The sequence below is a fragment of the Alligator mississippiensis genome, chromosome 1, assembly GCF_030867095.1.
Source record: "Alligator mississippiensis isolate rAllMis1 chromosome 1, rAllMis1, whole genome shotgun sequence".
In the NCBI taxonomy this organism is placed as follows: Eukaryota; Metazoa; Chordata; order Crocodylia; family Alligatoridae; genus Alligator; species Alligator mississippiensis.
In genome coordinates this window covers 412467965-412490106 of record NC_081824.1, presented here as the reverse complement: position 1 = coordinate 412490106, position 22142 = coordinate 412467965, and the positions used below count along the sequence as shown (strand labels likewise).

The 22142-nt window shown below is 44.2% G+C and overlaps 1 protein-coding gene across 4 annotated transcripts in view; it reads left to right on the top strand.

Moving 5' to 3' along the window:
• The window catches only part of HTR2A (5-hydroxytryptamine receptor 2A), a 68564-nt gene that overhangs the window by 5726 nt on the left and 40696 nt on the right, over positions 1 to 22142 (top strand). Inside the window, exons 1-3 of one of the 4 annotated variants that reach the window (XM_019500532.2) lie at positions 522 to 904; positions 1248 to 2017; positions 13104 to 13304. In XM_019500532.2, coding sequence (XP_019356077.1) covers positions 1561 to 2017; positions 13104 to 13304 — 658 coding nt within the window. In that variant the 5' untranslated portion in view covers positions 522 to 904; positions 1248 to 1560. Of the gene's footprint in view, positions 1 to 521; positions 2018 to 13103; positions 13305 to 22142 lie in introns of those variants that run through there. The other 3 variants (XM_006258618.4, XM_019500533.2, XM_059728369.1) reach the window with 3 other exon arrangements.

Genomic DNA, 22142 nt, shown 5'->3' with positions numbered 1-22142 from the left:
AAGAAACCTTGTCTGCCTACTTCATTTGGGGCACTTTTCTTCCAAATAGGTTATCAGGGTTTATTTGTACCTTCCACTTCCTGACAAATAATTAAATTATGATTACTTTTTATTTTTTATAAATATCTGTTGGCAGTTTGGTTAGGTCATCAGCACACACCCAGGAATCAGATAAGGGAGGACTGAACATGAGTAATTCAGTTTAGGGTTAGCATAAAAGCTGCAACCTTTAGGATGGAAAAAGCTGCACATTTACAGTTTTACCAGCATGTACCATTACTATCTTTATTTATTGTCTTCCTCAAACATTCACCCCACAAGATATTATAATTGTACACAGCTGGCTTGAAGGGCATCCTTTGCAAAGGGAAAATGTGCATTTTCTTAAACAAAACTAAGACCTCAAAAATGATCAAATGAAAAAACTGGCAGTTACCAAAAAAAGACCCTATTTGGTCTGTCCTCCTTTGCTGTTGCTACCTTGCAGTTTATGACATCTAGATAGTGGGAGGTCTGACAAACTGAACAAGGCAGTGAGCAAGAAATTACATTCCTGTTGAAATCAGTAATCTCTTTCTGGAGACTGCTCCTTCTAGTTCGTGTGCTTTCTTTTGTATCACTTTGAGGGGGGGTCTGATATTGTTATTACTCTCCATGTAGCTTGCCCTTGGGGGGGAAAATGCACAAGGAAAGATACAGCAAGCAGCCTCTCTCTCAGAAGAAAAGAACAAGACTGGCTACACAGGAACTGGCTTCTCTCAAGTGTACAGTTTAGAAGTCAACGTAACTGTAATCAAAATACTAGTGTTTTTGTGGCCACTAGAGAGAAGGGACTCAGAGAAGGATATGGCAAATCAGAGTACAAGGTGGATCTAAGGAACTTTGAATGTGGGCTCTCAGCAATGTAAGTCTTCCTATACTATATTTTTAATTGTAGCATTTAGTCATTTTATTTCTATTTTGAAGCCATGCTGAGCCAAAAGATACTATTAGATATTAAAATCAATGTGGAATATTACTTGTAATCACTGGTGTGAGACTCAGAATGATATTGAAATATGACAGAAGTCAGAGACTATCAGCCAGTAATATGGAAGATGAACTATAAATAAGAGCATATCTTATTATTGTAAGAGTTAGATGCTGGGTGGAATCTTTAATCAACTTTCTCATTGTGGAACAGAGCTCTGCTGTTTTGTATAGCAAGCTATTTTAATACTGCTGCATTTAAAATTGTGTGATTACAGTTATGAAGAGCAATAAGATGTAGCTACAGAAGAGAGTCCTGATGGTTGCAAAAGTTTTTTGCCCATTGTTTTTGCTCTCCAAAACCTCAAGTCCACATTTTCTATTCTCCATATTGATTTTGTTTTTCAACTGGATTTTTAACATATGCTAATAAGGGACTTCACAGGGAGCCGAAAAGAAAGTATTTCAGCGTTCAGAATAATTCCATCCGGATAATAAAGAAAAAGTAATTATCAAAAAATAATCCTTCCTTTACACCAGCTTCAGCTTTGGACAACAAAGGAATATAAAGCCTGATGGTGACAAAAATTTATGCTTTCAGCTTTTTACTATACATACTCACCAGTTTCAGCAATGGATATTCTTTGTGATGAGGAGAGTTCTGTGAACCCAACTACAAACTCCTTAATACAATTAAATCATGAGAGAAGACTTTACAAAAATGTTTTTGTATCTGGAGAGGTTAACACATCTCATCTGTTTAACTTAACTGTGGACTCTGAAAACCTAACTAATCTTTCGTGTGAAGGCAGTCCGAGCCCACCCTGCTTTTCATCATGGATTCAGCTTCCAGAGAAAAATTGGCCAGCTTTGTTGACAGTTATTGTGATTGTTCTAACCATTGCTGGGAATATTCTTGTCATCATGGCTGTGTCACTGGAGAAAAAGCTACAGAATGCCACTAATTATTTTCTAATGTCACTCGCAATAGCTGATATGCTGTTGGGTTTCCTTGTCATGCCTGTGTCAATGTTAACCATACTGTACGGTGAGTATCACCTGTGTAACCTACTGCATATATTGGGTAGCCTAATAACAGCAAACACATGTTATTATTGTTACAGTTTGAGGATTCAAGTAAAATATAAATGCAATCTAGCTTTTAAGATATAAGCTTGCTATCTCCCTCCCTATAATGCTATAATTGTTAAATATAGTAAAGAGAAGAATCAGTACCTATGAGCTCATTTCCTTTTAACTTCCAATTATAGATGTTTTAAATACAGTCCAAAAATCAAATTACCACTTTGATTCTGAGGGGATTATCTTGTTTTCTATGAAAATGCTGTGTTCTCAGTATTCTCAGTTTTGCCTCATATACTTTTGTCTCATATACATATACTTTTCAGTTTTCCTAATAAGTAAGTAATATCCTGTTAATACTTTTGCTCCACAAATATGCACAGGCAAATCAATGCCTTGGTGCACTTAGAGTTAAAATAACCTGCCTCATATTTTTACTGGTAATTAATTTACTGGTAATTAATTTCAGTTTCAAATAACCATCTTTACACTACGATCTTTATTTATATTATTTACCATTAAATCTTGGAAGAAGTATTTTCAAGGGAGCCTAAAATGTAGACAGGAGTTATTCATGACCAGTGTTTAGTAACATTTGAAATTGAATAAATTAATATTCCCTACCTTTTCTAAACAGCTATTATGTGAAAGTGTAAAGTGAACTAAGAAGCATGGTTAACTGTGATGCTGTTTACAGGTGATGAGCAAATTTCTTGGCATTTGAACCAAAATCTTTAGCAGTCTGGATCACCGAGGAAAAGCAGAAAACTTAAGGGTTAAATATAGACATTTTCCATGCTGGTTTCATCTTCAAATTTATAAAAAAAATACCCAGTATCACAATACAGGAGAGAAAAGAAAAAGAAATGGGGGAAGGGGGGATCTAATTTGAAAGATTTAAATAGCTTTTATGCTAGATTGAGTGTTACAGTTTTAAAGTACCAACCACTTCACAACAACTTGAGGGAGATTTCATTTGGAAAACTGCAATATAAGAATTTATTTCCCAATTTCCCTCTTTCAATTTTGCTATTTTTACACAAAGTATCCTGGATGGCATTAGCAAATAGGGATTCATATAAGTGTTCAATAAAGATTACCTTTGATGGTAGGGAAGACAATGCAAAATAAAGCTGTAGGGGCACTAATTGCTTGATCTGAGATATAAGTGAAAGACTCAAGCTCTGAATGATTCACTGAGGTGATCAACAGGGACTCCTGCTGGCCACTCCCTGCCACTGAGAAAGCTAATTTTTGCCTCTGCTTGGAAACCCACGTTTGATTGTGACCATTAATTTTAATTGCAGTATTTCTGTGATCAAATGATTTTTCTCTCTTTTTAACTTTGCACTGTGATGTCTGTTGCCAGAGGAAAGATCTCCTCTCAGGCTAAATGCATTTGAAAAACCAGTCATTCAGGCATACAATTTCCGAGAAATGCAGCATCAGCATGACGCACTGGATCACTTGTCACCATGACCAGCAAACAGCTTGCAGAAAAGCCTCCTGCCAAACTGAGAACTACCCCTCAGTTACCTAGTGTCCATACATCCCAGCCTCCCACCCCAACAGCTTACAACAGGGATGGGCAAAATACAGTCCATGGGATTTTATCTAGCCAGCTCCAGATCCTTTGGCCCTGCCTAGCCCAGCCCAGGACAGCCTGGGCTGTGGTGCGTACAGTTGGTCCCACTGGCCCCAGGTGCGCAGCAGGGCTGGGGCAGTGTGGTGGCCATACCTCACTTCCCAGCAGCCCTGGCAGTGGCAGCAGCTCCTTCCAGCTTCTGCTTCCAGTGTCAATGACACTGCCAGCCCTAGCGCTGGCCCTGCTGCCTGGGCACCCTGACCAGTCTCCCCTGTGCCCACTGCCAGGGGCACTAGATCAAGTGGAAGAACAGGGTCTCCATGGAGACTAGCTTGGGACCCCCATGGGTATAGCACACTCAGCCAGGTGGGTGGGATGGGGCCATGGGAAGGCAGGGACTGGCATCTGGGAACAGGATGGGCAGGTGGGGCAAGGGCCAGGAGCAGGATCATGGGGTGATGACAGGATGGGGCCAGGGCAGAGCCATGTCCTCATAAGACAGATCATGACCAGGCCAACCAAGCAGTGCAGTGTGGCCTAATCCAGTCACAATCTGTTGGGTCAGCCCCATGCTGCTGGGCCATACTGTACTGGGGCTGCCCAGGCATTCCAGTGCTGGCACAGGAGAAGCAGGAGCTGGGTCATGGACACGTTCTCCACCCCCTTTCCAAGTTGGGCCACTTACTATCCATTGTGCAGGGTGTGGATCTGCCCTGGCCCCGAACCCAGCCCCACACTGTCTGTGCCCCGCAAGCCCAGTCCTGGCCCTGGCCCTGTCTGCCCATTCTGCTCCTGGATACCGCTTCCTGCCCACCTGTGGCCCCAACTCACCCATCCAGCCAAGCACATCCTGCCCACCAGGGTCCCGGGCCAGTCTCCATAGAGACCCTGCCTGCTCACTCCATCTAGCGCCCCTGGACCATCTAGTAATCTACCATTTAGAAAGTTTTGGTGAGTTGTTGCGGGGGAGGGTGCTGACCCAGCCCACAACAGCTCACCAAAACTCCCTAAATGGGCCTCTAGCCCAAATAAGTGCTCACACATGCCGTACATTCATCTCCCAAGAAGTAAGATATAGGACTGACAGAGAGATCATAGTCAAAATTTGCATTGAACTCAAAACTATGAACTCAACCCTGGGGGATGCAGGATTCTTCAATTCCTATTATGTGTTCTCTCAGCACCTGTAGAACTTAGGCAGTCCTATGTTAGGTCAGGCCCTAGAGTCTCACCCAATTCCAGATTAAGTCAGAAAGAGTTCTGCCTTTGGTTTGAGTGGGTGTAGGATTTATCCCTTAGGTTTGAATGCCCTCTCCAGGTATAAATTATTAGCACCCTCAAATTAAAATCCTAGATATAAACACACTGGACATTAAATGCTTCAAGGAATTGTTAGAATCCAAGTCTGAATGTGGTTTCTGCCTCAATTTGAGGTGTGTTTGTGAAATAGTTATTCACAAACCTGCTTTATTATTTGTATTTCAGTATTCCACTGGTCCTTTTTATGCTGGTACTATAACCCATGGGTTACAAATTGGCCCACCACTACTTTATATACCACATATACACACACATATGTACACACACATCTAGCCCTAAGAAAGCTCCATTAAAAGAATAGCATTTGCAAAACCAAAGGTTAAAACAGTAGGGAAGAACAAAATAAATGTTCCATGTGCCTTCTTAATTCATCCTCCTTATGAGTCTGCATTATAATACAGAGCTGTCAAACATGGCATGAGAAGCCTATGGCACAGGCAGGAGCCGAAACCAGCTCTTTGGATAGCAAACCAGAGCCTTGAACAAAACAGGCCCTTTCCTTTTCTTGTTTACTGAATGTGGCAAGGGCTCTTTGTAAAAACCACATGTGATTCTCACACTGGCTTCTGACACTATTGCATGTGAGATTCAAATACTGGACTATGGAATCACAGCCTAAATGAAATCTCCATAATATTGTTGCATAGTTGGTTGAAATGCCTCTGTCATACAGTAGCTTTCAATAGTTTCCTCCCAAGCTGTGCAACTTTTCAATTGGGTTTCCTCAGGAGTCTGTTATGGGCCTTGTTCTTTTAAACATTTATGGTTATGGGTATGGTTATGGGTATGTTAGATGTACTTGGATAATGGGATGAACAACAAATGTTTTTATAATTTGCAGGTGACACAAAGCTAAGTGGTGGGAATGGAAAGGGACTGCAAAGGCTCTGGAGGATAGGCTTAGAATTCACAACAGTCATGGCAAATTGAAGAAATCAGTCTGAAATCAACAAAATGACATGCAGTTAATAACAGGTGCAAAGTGCCATAGTGGATCCAGGATGCTGAAAAGGGAGGTGCCACAGTGGCAGAGAGCTGACTGCAATGGTTGCAAACCCAAGATGATTTTTTTACTGACAATCTGTGATTTTTTTACTGAGAACCAAATATTTTTTACTGACATGTTTTATATGATGTAAAAACAACCCTTTTGCCAGACTTTGGAGAAGGGTCAAGTTCAAACCAGAGTAAAAAAAATGTGGTTGTCAGTAAAAAGTTTGCAGATTATCGATAGTTTTATGCTCTGCTACCTCTACCCCAGTAGGTCCCCTACTCTCCCTCACATCCTAGAACCTCTGAATGCACTCTGCATCATGTCTCTCCCAGACCACCCCCAGCCTTATTGTCCCAGTTTCACCCCGTCTGTCTCACAAGAGACCCCCAAAAAAGACCACTGTTCACTTACCTGCTACCCACAAGTGTTACAGGCAGAGGGGAAGCAGCACCAGGAGCAAAACCAGCACCAACACATGGCTGGTGGTTGGGGAAGGAGCCAAAAAGCCCCAAGAAGAGATCCTTTCAGCGTGCTACACCCCAGCTTGGATATTGTGTGGCACTGCTGTGTTCTTTCAGTGCTTCAACGCTGCATTCAGCTGCTTTTTTAACCCTCTCTGTGTTTTATGCAGTTGATTTTGTGAAGTGGTTCTTGTTTCATTTTTTACAGAGTTTATTTAAAGGCATTTTTAGCCTGGTTATTTATGAAGTGTCTGTGCATTTATGGACAGTTGGCAACCCTGTTCACAGCACGTGTGGTGCCTGAGACCAGAGCTCTCAGCAGGAGTGTATGACTGCACCACCACACCTTCTTGGATCAGCCCCTGCAAAGTATTACAGTTAAGAAAAAGACAAAATGGAGAATAACTAGATGGACTGTACTACATCAACAAAGAATCTTGGGTTATAGTGGATCACAAACTGAGAATGTCTACACATTGCTGCAAGGTGACACTGCTACAGCACTGGGCTTGAGCGCTTCCCTGTACTGGGGGAGCACGCTGCTACAGTGACGCAGCTGCCGATCATGTGTAGACCCATGTGATTACTAGGTTGCTATAGCGCGCTGTACGGCGCCTACTGAATATGAATTAACAAAGTTATGGTGTTGCTAAAAAAACTAATCATGGAATCAAAGGACTGGAAGGGACCTCAAAGGGCACATCTACAGAAGATGTTTACTGCACAGTTGACTAATTAACTGTGCAGTAAACATCTTAATGTCTACATGTGCACCCCTATTAGAGTGCATGAAACTAATAAACTCTGCAGAAAGGTAGTACTTGTAGTTACAAATACTACCCTGCTGCAAAGTGTTTTCATGCACACATGTAGATGCTGACTAGGTCATAAGGGTGCTTCAGTGCTGGGGCTGCTTGCCAGCTAGCCCCACTCTGAAACACCTTCATGCCCCAATCAGCCCCTCTGCAGCACACTGAGCCTGGTCAGAGCAGCCCCGGGTTGACAGGCTGACCCCCCCAGGCCTCTGCCAATGGAGGCTGCTGTGATCCTGTTCAGTGTGCTGCAGTCCAGGTGCATGTTCAAACCGCACACCCAGAAGCTTCCCAGGAGCGATAAACTGTGGAGCAATAAGCTCCACAGTTTATTGCTGTGCACTAATAGTATGTGTAGACATGCCCAAGGCTATCTAGTTCAATCTACTACACAGATGCAGCATGCACTGTTCTTGAATTATCCCAAATAGATGTCTATCCACTGTGAAATATGTTAATACCACTGTTTTATATAAAACATCAGATATTCCACTCTAGGGTGATGAGGCCTCAGCTGGAGTACTGTTTTCAGTTTTGGATATCATACTTTTATAGAGCTGCAGGGGTTTATGTTGTAGCCGTGTTGGTCTAAGGATATAGGCAGACAAGGTTCCTTGGGTGAATTTGATATCTTTTATTAGACCAACCCAGATGGTTGGAGAATAGTTATTAAGCAAGCTTTCGGGTTCAAAAACCCTTCGTCAGGCTAAGAAAGCTGCAGCAGTTGCTGTGTGCTCTTCCTGTAAACTAATTAGAGACAGTCCAGAGAAGAACAACAGGAATTATAAGAAGTTTAGAAAATATGTCCAATAAATAAGGAGTTGGAATTGTTTCATCAAGAAAAAAGAAATGTGGGGACAGAATAGTAATAATTTTTCAATAGGTAAAAAGTAGTTACAAAAGGGACAGTGATCCATTGTTTTCTATTGTCCCTGGGAGAAGGAAAAAAAAGAAATTGGCTTGATTTTCAGCAAAAAACAGTTCAGGCTGGATATCAGAGAAAACTTTTTAACTATGAGGGTAGTGAAATACTAGAACAGGCTGCCTATGTAGATTGTGGAATATCTTTGCTTGAAGCTTTTAAGAACAAGTTAGATCAGTAGTTCTCAACATTTTCTGACTAAAGCACCCCTTGTTAGATTCAAGGCAACCCTTGTCAAATGCTTTGCCAGGTCTTAGTTCTCACTTCTTTTTGGCTACAAAAAATAATAGAGCAATTCTTCTGTTGCAGACAACCCAGAAAGATCGCAACAGGTTCGAATATTTTTAACCCTATGGATTCCTATTTGAAATCTCTTGGTTTATTGTATGGATCATGTTTGTACACTTAATAGTTCTAGTATTGTGTGTCACCCTGCAGCTCCCCTTAAAGGATCTCAGTGCACCACAGGGTGCCACAGCACCCTGATTAAAAATCACTTGGTTAGATAAACATGTGTCAGGAATGTCACTCTGTGTATAAATAAATGTTTAGGTATGCAAGAACCTGCCTCAGTGCAGAGTGCAGAGAGCTGGATTAGATAATCTCTATCTAGTGGTCCTTTTCAGCTTTACATTTACTATGATTCTGTGACTTTTTATAGCAAACTAAAAAGACATGATTTCTATCAAATGGGAACTTGCTCCACTGCACAGGTCATTGGTTGTGCTAGAACCCAGGATCTTTACCTCCCCAGCCTAGCCTCTGTGCTTCAGTTATAGCACTAGGATGTCACACTCTCAAGGGATTCATCCAGTAGAAGAGACTGTGATTCATACTTTGCCTATAGCTGACACAATTATTTGCTAGGCAGCAGGAGAATATTGGGCAATAAAAATCTTGCATTGTACTGTTGGTCTTTCAGGGAAGTTTGAACAGCCAGGCACAAACATGTGGCACATCCATTTAGAAAAATACTGTGGCTAAGTAGATTAAATTTGGGTCAACCTAGGGACAAATTCTGATCCTCAATATGTCTTAGAAGAGCTGAAAAGAGTGCAGAGTAGCTAGTTGGGGAATTCTTCCAATGCAGGTCCAAGTTAAAGCTAGCATAAATGGTGCTACATTGACCACCCCTGTATGCTTCATTTCCAAATTTGGCTCACACAAACTAGAGTGAGTGGGTGTGCTCAGAAACGTACTCCTAGCTGCAGAATGGGACACAGTGCAGATATACTCAGGACTGATTGTCACAGGATTTGATCCAGATTAAAACAGGAGCAACACAGTCATTTATTCATGTCACCCTTCCAGACTGCATTGCTTCCTTTGCCAGTAGGTGGCCAGCAAGGGCACACACCCTAATGGTCTTATCCCTGGAATGATGCATAATAGCCCTATAGATCAGGAGTGGACATTTATTTTGGTTGGAGGGCCACTGGTGAGCTGTTCAGGGCTGCAAACAAAAAAAATCTTTTAGAAGATATCATTTTAATGTATTTTAGTTTTATTTAAAAAATAATTTTTGTCCTGATTTATGCGGTTTTTTAGTAGTGTATATAGAGGCAATTGCTCAAAATCAAGTCTTACTCTTGTATATTGTATGTGGGTCAGGTAGGTGTGGGGAGGGTATGTGTGTGGGTCTGCATGTGTGTGTTGGGGGTTGCCTATGCAATGCACCCCAGGAGTTGGCCAGGGATGGTAGGCAGGGCCAGGGGGCGCAGCAGCAAAGCTCACTCAGGAAGTGCAGGTGCAGATGCAGTCCGTTCCCCCGCATCTGACCCGTGGCTTCCCCCTTGGTGCTTTGCATGGGGCTGATCCCCACCTGCTCCTACCCAGGGCAGCCTGTGCTGCGCTCCTGCCCACCAGACCTGGCCCCAGCCAGTGCATTCAGTTTCCTGGCAGGGCTACTCCCAGTAAGGCTGCAGCCGCATGGGGTATTGCTCAAATCCCCCTGCCTCCAGTGGCTCCTCCTCCTCTTCTGCCGGTGCCTGCTACTCCTACCCTAGCACATGGGGCTCCAGTTCCAGCTTCCAGCCACCTTCCACTGATTTGGCCACCTGTAGATGGCCCTCATCATATTGGATGGGTGGTTTGGGTGGAAGGTGGCCAGGAGCTGAAGCTGAAGCTGGAGCCCTGCATGCTTGGGCAAAAGGTGTCCTGATGCAGCTTCCCCGTGACCTGGCTGGGTGTGTGGTGCCCAACATGCATCCCCACAGCTTCCCCACATTACTTGCTGCCCAGAGCAGTGCAGAAGGGACAGGAGAGGAGGAGGAGCCACTGAAGACGAGGGGAGCTGAGCAGCACCTAGATGGCTGCAGCTTCACTGGGAACAGCCCCACCAGGAAGCTGTGCACACTGGCCAGGACGGAGGCCAGGGCCAGTGCTGGTGGGTGCAAGCATGTGCTGGAATGTGGTGCAGGCTAGCCTGGACAGCAACAGGCAGGATTCAGCCCTAGGTAGAGTGTCACACAGGCAGCTGTAAACTGGATCCAATCAACTGGTGGACACCCACCCACAGGCTAGATCCAGTCAGTTGGCAGGCTGAATCCAGCCCACAGGCTATATTTTGCCCACCCCTGCTATAGATGAGCATGGTCATGTCCTGGGAAAAATTGTTAGTACATTTCATCCAGCCTATCTCAAAGGGACTCAGAACGGAACAGTAAATGTGTACATCTGAACAATCCCAGGACAAAAGGCTTTCTCCCAAGGCAAATGTGATGTCTGTTTCCAGTCTCAGAGGGAGTCCTCTGGGAGTAAAGCAGATTCAGTGCAGATGAAACATTCAGAGCAGTACAGTAAACTTCTAATAATAGCTAGGGATCATGAACAAGTAGGCAATATTTTATAACTTGGCCAAATCTGGATGCATTGTCACACAGACAACAAAATGCACTTCTCTAATACCAGGATAATTCCCAGGGCGGGCAATAGCTCTTCAGACAAGATTGGGAAAATGAATTTATATTAACAATGCTAGTTATCTCTTTATAGTCTCATAAACAGCCATACATGTTATTACACATCATTTACACAGAAGATAAAAATCAGCCTACAGGCACATACAAGCAGAGAAAAGTTTTAAAAAATTATGAGCATATTAAATTATAATGGAAAGTACTAAGCACCTTAAACTGAAGGCTTTGCTATGAACAATAAGCATATATATATAAGAATATATCTGAGCCACACTGGGTACTGTATATCTATACCTATATCTATCTATATATAAATATATATATACACACACACATACAGTACCCAGTGCAGCTCAAATGTATTCATATATATATATATATATATATATATGCTTATTGCTTGTATCAAAGCCTTCAGCTTAAGGTGCTTAGTACTTTCCATTATAATATATATAGATATAGATATAGATATAGATGAGCAGTATTGAGCAGTACCCAGTGCAGCTCAAATGTATTCATATATATATCAATGTATTAAAATATTATAATCAAGAATGATGTGGGGGAGTGGGCAGGAACAGAGCCCTGTGCCCCACCCCCATCTGGACCCACTTCCCCTTTCCGTCCTGATGCTTGGGGTCTGGGCCCACACCCACTCCCTCCTGCAGCAGCAGAGAGAGGGCAGGAATGGGCCCAGGCCTGATGCAGGGAGGACCAGGCCTGAGGGTGGGGAGAAGCCAGGCTGCCGCAGCGGAGGAAGTGGTGAGCAGTGGGCCTGGGCCAACCCAGAGGCAGCGGGGGGATGAGAGGAGGGGGCTTGGGGCCAACACAAGGGAGGTGGGTGAGGGAGGAGTGGGCCCAGGCCCCAGGGGGAGAAGAGGCCTGCTCCTCCCCTCCCCACCACCGCTGCTGCATCAGGCTGCTCTCCCTCCACTGCCACGACGAGCCAGCTTCTCCCCTTACCCAGGCTCCCTCCTCCTCCCACTGTCTGCATCAGGCCTGGGTCCACTCCTCCCCTCCCCGCACCTGCAGTGCCACTGCTGCAGTGTGCCCACTCTTGCTCCCACATCAGCCCTGCAGGCGGCGAAAATGGAAAGGGGGAGAGGCGGACTGAGGCCAGCGCTAGTGGCTTTGCCCCCCCTGCACTGTCCCGACCCCACTTCCCCCCCAGCTCCATTGCCGCCACCTCCAGGGAGCAGGGCAAGGGGGGCAAGGCCCACTCTGTATCCTGTGTCCCCACTTCCTGTCCAAACACTTATTCGCACTCTGATTGGCTGTTTCAGTCAGACAGACGGACAGATTAAGGCTTTTATAATATTAGAATATAATGTATTATATATATATAATATACATATATGGGGGAGAGGGGGGAGCTTGCATGCAACGGGCACAGCTGTCACCCAACGCCCTGTGCTGCTGCTGTTGTGCATCCACCTGTATGCAACCCCCTCTCACCCCGCTCTCCTTCCTGCCTCCCTCCCGGCTGTTCTCAGGGCCTGGTGGTGGCAGGGCACCACCACTGTGCCCCCCTTCCCCTTCACACTTCCCTCCCCTGCCTCCTCCCCGCTTCCTCCCCCTCCCTGCTGGCTTTTGTCAGGACCCAGTGGTGGTGATGGCAGCAAGGCCAGAGCGGGGGGGCGAGGCCAGTGCTGCGCCACCAGCACCCCTGCCCTTCCACCCTGCCACCCCCGCTAGCCAGCACCTCATGCCGCCGCCACATCCAGGGAGCAGGGCTGAGGGCGGTGAGGCCAGCACTGCTGGGCTCACCCCACCACTCTGTCTGCTCCATCACTGCTATCATGGTGGCGCTCTGCCGTGCCACCGCCACAGCCACCTCCTATCTGGAATGCTCTTGAAGCATTTTGATTCGTTGCTTCAGACAACCAATCAGAGTGCAAATAAATCATTATGGACAGTCAGACAGACAAACACTCTAAGACTTTTATAATATTAGAATTGTAACACACATATAAAGAACAAATGCTTGCATTCATTCATGTATACACTTCTTAGCTGATGCTGACTTTCTTTTTTTGCAGAGTATAGATGGCCTCTACCCAAAACACTCTGTCCTGTCTGGATCTATCTGGATGTGCTTTTCTCCACTGCCTCCATCATGCACCTGTGTGCCATCTCTCTGGATCGCTATATTGCCATACGCAACCCCATTCATCACAGCCGCTTTAACTCAAGAACTAAGGCTTTCACAAAAATAATTGCAGTTTGGACCATCTCAGTTGGTAAGTGGGGCAATATGTCAACACATAATTATAGATATCTAGCTTTCAACAGGATCTGACATACATGTTGCAGATTAAAATAGTATCCCAGCCTGCAATATTTTGTTTGGCACAGTGTAACAGGTGGTGGTATGTCATAATTATATGATAAAAATCAACAATAACAATGGTAAATAAAAAATACAGCAGCCCTTTGCAACAAAAGACTGTATTTCAGTGTTAGAACTGTTTGTATCTCTATTTTAGAGATGTGCTTATTTCCATTATTGATTATTCACCAGTAACTGGACTCTAGAAGAGCGCAAATGCTGTGGATTAGCAAAGGTCAAACTGATTTATGTAAATCATTTTTTCTTGACACCCTATAATGTATTTATTGTCATTTCTTGGAGGCAAGTCCTGTCTACTCTTTGGCTGCTCAGGGCCACACACAGGAAAGAACCAATGTTGTCTCTCTTGCATGGTGAGTGGACAGGATTTGGAATCTGATAGGGTGAGGATGTTTATCCAGAATTATGGGTTTCCATGAACTAAAAAGTTTACATCTTCTCTTTCTGCAGTAAAAGGTGAGGGGAACCTTGTCATACTGAATAAAGACACTGAAAGAGCTTCATGTGTTTAAAACTAGAGTTGCCTGGGATTTATGACATCTTTTATGACCCTAATAACATGTCTACACCAAAGGATTTCTCTAGAGAGAACCACAGTGAAGTGAAGCATAGCTACTCTGCCACAGGTGCAATACAGCTCTCTCAATGGCTAGGGACAGACATTCAAAAAGCCCACGCCTGAATTGATTCAGTCTTTGCAGATTACTCTAACCTGGGTAGGCTAAATCACTTTGTAACTCCACGGACATCCCAGACTTGCAGGCACGTGCCTGCAATGGCTCAGGCTAGAAAACAGGGGATGCTAGAGCAGCCCTCCCTTCCCTTCTACAGGGCTGAGCTGAGTGGGGGGGGGTGTGGCCAAGCCCCCACAGAATTAGGGAGGGGTTCCCCCCCTCCTTGATAACAGAGCATTTATCAGCTCTGTTATCAGCATTTATCACCCCATCAGAAAACGAACAGCCTCTCTCATTATTGCAAGCTCTTCTTAAACAAAGAAGGAACAGAGGTACATTATCAGCTGAGCTGTTTATTAGCTCCAAAAAGCCATAAGATGACACTGCTGTCTGCCACTGCAGAGACCATAGCCAGCATGTGGTCTGCTAGCTCTAATGCTGAGGTATTTGTGTAAGGCAAAGGGGACGGGGGATCCCTGCTTAGCAGGGAGTGGTAAGGGGAGGAGGAGAGCAGGAGGAAGCCAGGCAGACGCTGCTGTGCCTACAAGTCTCTGCTGGAGCTGCATCCAGGGAGCAGAGGGGAGAAGCCAGCCCTGTTGTGGAGCAGAGAGCCCCGCCCAGCCCAGAGAGCATGCTGGGATGCTGGGGGTGTCTGATTTAACTTAAACCCTCAAGGGGTCTGGTACAGACTTTGCATAAACTGGTTTGACCCAAATCAGTTAAATCTGATATTACGTGATTCAACCAGATTTATCTCAAACCAGTTTCAGCCATTTTCGAATCGGTTTATGTGAATATCTATTGTTACAGGTTTAAACCAGTTTCTGAACACTTAAACCAGTTTATGTGTAATATCTGTCCCTAGCCAATGTGACATTGGTCATACACCATTAAGGTCACTGTCATGAGCATGTTTATTGGTGTAAACCAGGAGTAACATTAAGCCGGCTACACTATATCTCTTTTGACATGCAGCACACACACAGTAAGCATATGGCACTCTACTTTGCTGCTTCCTAGCACATCCTGTTGACCCTGTAAACAAAGCCTGCATTTCTATTTTTATTTATTGGCTGTCCCAATATTACATACCATGTCTAGTTTTTTCCCCTCTTGGACCAAGATGACAACAAATAGTTTTGGCATATTGGCCCTCTAATGTAAAATAAAGACAAACCTCTGGTTTTTGCCTTCACCAATCCCACGCTCTTTATGCTTTGTGTGATCTCCTCCACAGAGAAGTGTATATTTTAAACAACAATCATAAATCTATAAGAACACAAAAACTGCCACATTGGATGAGACCAGTGGTGCCTGTAGTCCACTATCTCAACCTTGACAGTGGCCACTATTCAATGTTTAAAGAGTTTCTACAGAAGGCAATTATGGAATAAAGTTCCCATATGAAAAGCTTTTTCTTAACCCCTATTAGGCTATAAACAGATGTTGTCTTTGGAGCAGGATCAGCTGTTCTGGGATGTGTTCCAGCACAGCTGATCTGCTTCTGTGTGTGCGGGCGGGGTCGAACCCCGGGCCCTTTTCGTCGCTCTGCACGCAGGCTGTGGCTGGCAGCCCGGGCAGGCCGGGTCGGAGAGGGCTGGCGCCGAGCTAGAATTAGGCACAGACACTTAACAGTTGATTTTAAGATTGTTTACTTACACCAAGATGGTAGCGGTGCAGGCTGGAGACTTGCTTGAGTTGCGGTTACAAAAGAAAACACGAACAATCACGTGGAGTTTGCTAGGCTTCACGCAGACAGAACTCCAGGTGTCCAGGACAAGGGCGCCTCAAATAGAAAACTCGTCAATACGTCTTATAGAAAGTTACCACTCGAAGACGGGAAGAGGTGGGCAGTGGATCAGGCCGCCAAACTCCTCTGAGCAACACACAGGGTTTCTGTTACCCTGCCGCGCACACCCAGAGTCCCCACGAGATGGATGCGGAGTCCTCTTCGGCTTGGGCGGAAACTGCTCAAGCCTCTTATACAGCTAGCAGGCCAATCGCTAGCCGCCACATGGGAATAATTTAGAACTAGCCAATAGCGGGACACGAATTTGCATGCGAAGAGCGGGAACTCCTTTGCACTGTGCATTTCTGTGTTGCAAAGGAAATGCACCCTGCAAAGACAGCTGCAAAGTGGCAGGAACACTCTCCTTTGCACGCGGGTTCTCTGTGCAGCAGAACTCCACCGTGCAATGAAGCTGTAAACCCATGGGGATAATTCTTAGTGCCGAAGCGCACAAAAAATCAGACCTTTGGGTCATGACACTGTGGATGATAAAGACATTGCCCATTGACCTGCAGGGTTGGGCCCTGCCACTCCCAGGTCTTCTGGGGCAAGCAGAGGCAAGGGAACCCCAGAATTTTCCATTTGCAGAGGCACATCCTAGGAATTTCCAAGCTGGGTATTCCACAGGTGTGTATATCATGCTGCCACTCTCCAACAAGGGGCACACCTCTGCAAGCAGGGGAACCTGGCAGGCACTCCCCAGGCTTCAAGGGCCCACAGAGGAATTCCTGAAGACTTCCTGAGTTGCCCCAGATTAGGCACCTGAAACTGGGGAGCACCTTCCCAGGGTGGCTGGAGAACACAGGCAGTTCCAGGCTGTGCTGCTCTCCCATCATAAAGCAAACAGATGCCTTCCACCAAAAAAGTGGCACAAGTGTTTACCACCTATTGCTACAACCACAATTTGGGGCATGACAAGGGTCATGCATGTCTGTTTGCTTGGGCTTTGTGCCACCATAAAAAAAATTATGATGGCACAAAGGTAATGTCTGTTTGCAGCCCTAGTGAGTTCAGGGATTGGTTATGCCCTGAAGCATGATGAGGGTTATATCACTTTCAAAACTCTTGAAAGTCCCTTGATATCTTGGCATTCCATTTCAAGCATTATAAACACTCATCACCATTCGGGTATGGGCATATGAATGATTTGCGAGGGAATAAAAGGGAGCAGGGCTTCAGCATGGATGCATGATTACACAACTACTACATGTGAGAACATACTTACCCATGGCAAATGGTAGACAAAGCATAGCAATTCACCCCTTTTACTGAGGGCTAAGCCACTGTAGTTTAACTTCTATTCAAAATGAAGTAAGTTTGCACACTGGCAGTTATTCTCACCTGACACTTGATAACATCCTCTCAGGCCATTTAACCTTTGGGGAATTGTTCCTATGTCCATACCTTGATAAACAGTAAAACTTAACCACTGTATACATTTAAAAAAATCAGTAGCATTTAACTATCTAGACTTTTTTTTCCATCAGTGATAGGTTGATACAAACTTTTTCTTCCAGTGACAACTGATAACAACATTGTCCTTATTATTATAGTCTTGAATAATATGACTTTTCACTGTATTAGAAAGTTCTGAAGCATAACATGAGTAAAAATGACAAAACTGTGTTTTATTGTAGTTCAATAAAAACACCTAGAATGTAAAGCTGGAAAGCCAAAAGGACAGATGAAATGATACAGTGCAACCTGTTTATCTAATTTACATATCACAGTTTCATATAGGAGCTAGTAAATGATCATAGAATCATAGAAGTAGGGTCGGAAGGGACCTTGTAGATCTTCAGGTCCAACCCCCTGCCTGGGCAGGAGGGAAACTGGGCTCAAGTGATCCCAGCCAGGTAGGCATCGAGCCGCTTCTTAAAGACCCCCAGGGTAGGAGCCAGCACCACTTCCCTTGGAAGTTGGTTCCAGATCCTAGCCGCCCTAACTGTGAAGTAGTTCCTACCGACATCTAATCTAAACCAACTCTCCAACAACTTGTGGCCGTTATTCCTTGTTATCCTGGGGGGCGCTAGGGAAAACAAGGTCTCCCCCAAACCCTTCTGGTCCCCCCTAGTGAGTTTATAGACGGTCACCAGGTCCCCCCTCAGCCTTCTCTTGTGAAGGCTGAACAGGTTCAGGTCCCGTAGTCTCTCATTGTAGGGTCTGCTCTGCTGCCCCTGGATCATGTGGGTGGCCCTCCTCTGGACCCTCTCAATGTTGTCCACATCCCTCTTGAAGTGGGGTGCCCAGAACTGGACACAGTACTCCAGCTGCGGCCTGACCAGTGTCATATAGAGGGGGAGGATCACCTCCTTGGCCCTACTCGAGATGCACCTGTGGATGCATTCCGGTTAGCCCTGCCGACCGTGACCTCGCATTGTCGGCCCATGTTCATCTTGGAGTCAATGATGACTCCAAGATCCCTTTCTGCCTCCATGCTCTCAAGAAAGGAGTTTCCCATCTTATAAGTGTGCTGCTGGTTACTACTGCCCAAGTGCAGCACCCTGCACTTGTCCGTGTTGAAGCGCATCCTGTTTTTGTTAGCCCATCCTTGCAACCTATCCAGGTCTTTCTGCAGTCTTTCCCTCCCTACTAGCGTGCCCACCTCACCCCAAATTTTGGTATCATCAGCAAATTTGAACAGGCTGCTTTTCACCCCATTGTCCAAATCACTGATAAAGAAATTGAACAGTGCAGGCCCAAGGACCGAGCCCTGGGGGACTCCGCTGCCCACTTCCCCCCAGGTCGAATATAACCCGTCCACCACCACCCTCTGAGTACGACCCTTTAGCCAATTAGCAATCCATCTGACTGTGTAGGCATCGATGCCACAGTCACTTAGTTTTTTAATGAGGATGGGGTGGGAGACAGTGTCAAAGGCCTTGCTGAAATCCAGAAATAAGCTAGAAATAAAGTCCAGAAAGACTATTGGCTGGATATATAAATCCAGCCAATATACTGAGCTATAAAAGGAATTAAATATTGCTCAGTTGCATTGTTGGTATTATGGTAGCCTGATTCATGGAGAGACAAGCTAAAAGAAGACTGTTTAAGCTCCTTAGCTCATGAGCGTTCCATAATGTGACATGCTCTGGGAAAGAGGGAGGGAGGCAGATGCACAACAGCCAATGGGAAGGCCATGTGGCAACTGGTAGATATTCATCTCTAAGCCAAAGTGAGTGTGCAACATGGCAGATCGCCACATAAAGAGGGACAAAGAAAAATGCCAGTAGTATAAAGAATCCTAATGATCTCAGCCCTTCAATGCAATTTATTGTCAATCAATTGTCAATTTAATATAACTTGGTCCTCCCCCAGTACTCCCTCACTTGACAAAGTGTGCCTTTAGCAACACTAGCAAATGGTTTCTGAACAAAGAGGTGTTTTATCTATGATTTTCCAATCTCTAAGCACCTAGTGCTACTTGTAGTACCTGATCTGTTTAACTCTTTATGGTTCCACATAGGTATAGCTAACACAGGCAGAACACAATATTGGTCTACTGTAACCCCCAGGTCCTTCTCTTCAGTACTGCAGCCTAGCCAGTTGTTTCTCATTTTGTATTTGTGCATGTGGTTATTTCTCTCAAGTGCAAGACTTTGCATTTGTCTTTGTTGAATATCATCTCAATACGTAAGGCTGATTCTGCTCGAAGAAATTTTGAGTAGAATGCCCAAAAATGCATGCAGTAAAGATTATTTGTTACTTATGAAAATGTTGGCCTGGAAATTAAGTGCCAAAGCTAAGAGCTAAAAGTTGACAAACTAAGCATTTAAAAGTCAAGAAATTCCAAAAGTTAAGATTATTGTCCAAAGGAAATACTTCTTATTCCCTATTTTTATTTAGTAATATATTTTTGTGCCTGGTTCAAACCCATCTTAATCAATGATATTTTTCCATTGAATTCAATTGTCTTTGGGTTGGACCCACAATTTATTAGAGAAAAGTACAAGACAATGTGACCTACCTGCCTTCTGAAGCAGGTTTTTCAACCTAAACATTGAACTGACACTACTACTTTTTGCCTCTTACAGTAGAATAACATTTAGCCAGCAGCCTTTCTTTCAACTAGATCATGTAGCACCAAGGGCAGTTAGTTTAAGATGAAATCTAATTACTGTAACAGATTCTAATTCTGTATCTAATTCTTAAATCATACAGTACCCAAAGTGGCTGGATAATTAAATTATTTGTGGCTGTTAAAGGGATTCTACTAAACCTTAATGTCCAAACTCCCAAACTCTGAAAATAATTTAGTTTTTCGGGTGAAATCAGATGCAAAAAACTAGATACTTTCACCTCCTGAAAGGCATTACAAGGGTATAGATGGAATTCTTCAAAATAACATTCAGCTAGAAAATTTGGAGCTATAGATATAAATCTGCATAGGAAAACTCAAAAAACACTCAGAAAAAATTAACCTTATATCTGGTTTACTTCTTTCAAACAAAATTTCAGAACCTAAACTAGCCTAAAATATATAGTGAAAGGACTAATAACAATGTTTTCTCCTTTAGCAGGCTCTTGAAAGGAATATGTACAGAAAGAGGTAGAGCCCTTCCACACTTTTAAATTAAAACTAGATAGAAACCAGATATAGAGTCATTACACATTTTCAAGCACTAACTTTGTAACTGGTTAGCTCTTTTTATAGCTGGATAGACATTTTATGGTGTGATAATTACTTTCCAAATATGGCCTGTCTAAATTTATTGCATGGTTAACAAGTTAATTGCATAACATATGTAACATGTGGCAGGGACCTTAGAGTTATAAATGTTAAGTCTTTTCTTACATTGTTCCTAAGTGCTTATCCGTTCTTTTCCTACTGGCATGGTCTAAGATGTGAAGTTTGATGAAAAGCAGATCCTTTTAGCTGAGTTTCTCTCTTCTCTTATCATTATTGGCTCAGTCTATGAATCTGCTCCTTAACTTCAGGTGCTCTGCTGACCCTAGCCAGTAACAACTTAGATTTATACAGGCCTCTTCATCCCAAATGATCCCAAATAGGGTTGGGCAAACCCTCCTAAAACATTTATCTCAAAACATTTGCCAATTTCTTTTCCATAGTTTTGAAGTCTGCCAAATGTTGATTAGTGCAAGCGGCACAAAAGCCTAGCCTAGAGGCATCAAAATGTAACATTGCAGCTTCTCCCTCTGCTTTCCAGCTAATGGAGAGCTTTCAAAAGCTAGGAAAATGCTACCAGAGAAACATATGCTTCTTTTTTGGATCTCTTTGCATAATTCAATCCTCTTTTCAATGTCTGTTCCAAAGAACCATGGTAGCCCTCTTTGTGATGTACTATACACACTGCGACAAGTGAGGGTGGAAGCAGACAGAAATGTGGTGCAGGCTCATTCAGGAGTGGATCCAGAGGGGGTGTAGTGGTATGGTTGCACCCACCTTTTGGACTGGAGTGCACTGCAGGAGCCCAGCTCCTGTGCATCCCTGCTGGGATAGGCAGAAGTGGCTGTAGTGCTTTCCTTTCCTCACTGTCCTGGGGATAGTGAATGCAGCAGCAGCAGCTGGGAGAGGAGTGGAAAGGGAGGGAAGGGGATGTGCCTCTAAGCATGAAGGAGACAAAAAGGAGGGATTTTCACTTGCTTTAAGGACTTTAAAAATTCCCCAGAGGCTCCTGCAGTGCCTGCATGGGGGGGCAGGGTAGAGATAAGAGCAGAAGAGTACAGCACTAGGTACTGCTCCATCACCCCTCTTCTGGAACTCCTGGATCTGGCCCGGGTTCATTCTATTTGTAGAACTGGCACAAGCATCTGGATCAGAACTTCTGATCAAAGGTCTTCCAGATCCAGGGCTTGGTGTTCTTGGTCATCCACAAGGAAACAACAGCTGCAAGTAGGGCATTATCTCTCCTCTTGTAGATCCCTCCCTTTCCTCCACTTCTCCAATACTAAATACAAGCACTTAAGCTGTCTTCATTTGGCTAAAGGGCAGCTTGTTGGTGATCAGAAGGTGGGCAGTAAGCCCTAATGATTAGGGCCCAAGCCAAGAACCAGGGTTGGGAGACAGGAAATAAGCAAATGTCAGAAGTCAGAGTTAGGAGCCAGAGTCAAGAGCCAGGAAATCAAGGTCTAGAACAGTTCTTATCAACCTTTTTAGACTTGAGGCACCCCCTTAATAGATGTGAGTTGCCCCTGGGAAAATACCAGCTCTTATTTTTTTTGACTTCAGGAAAACAATAGAGCAATTATGTTGCAAAGAACTTAGAAAGACCACAACAGGTCAAAATGCTTTAATACTACAGAT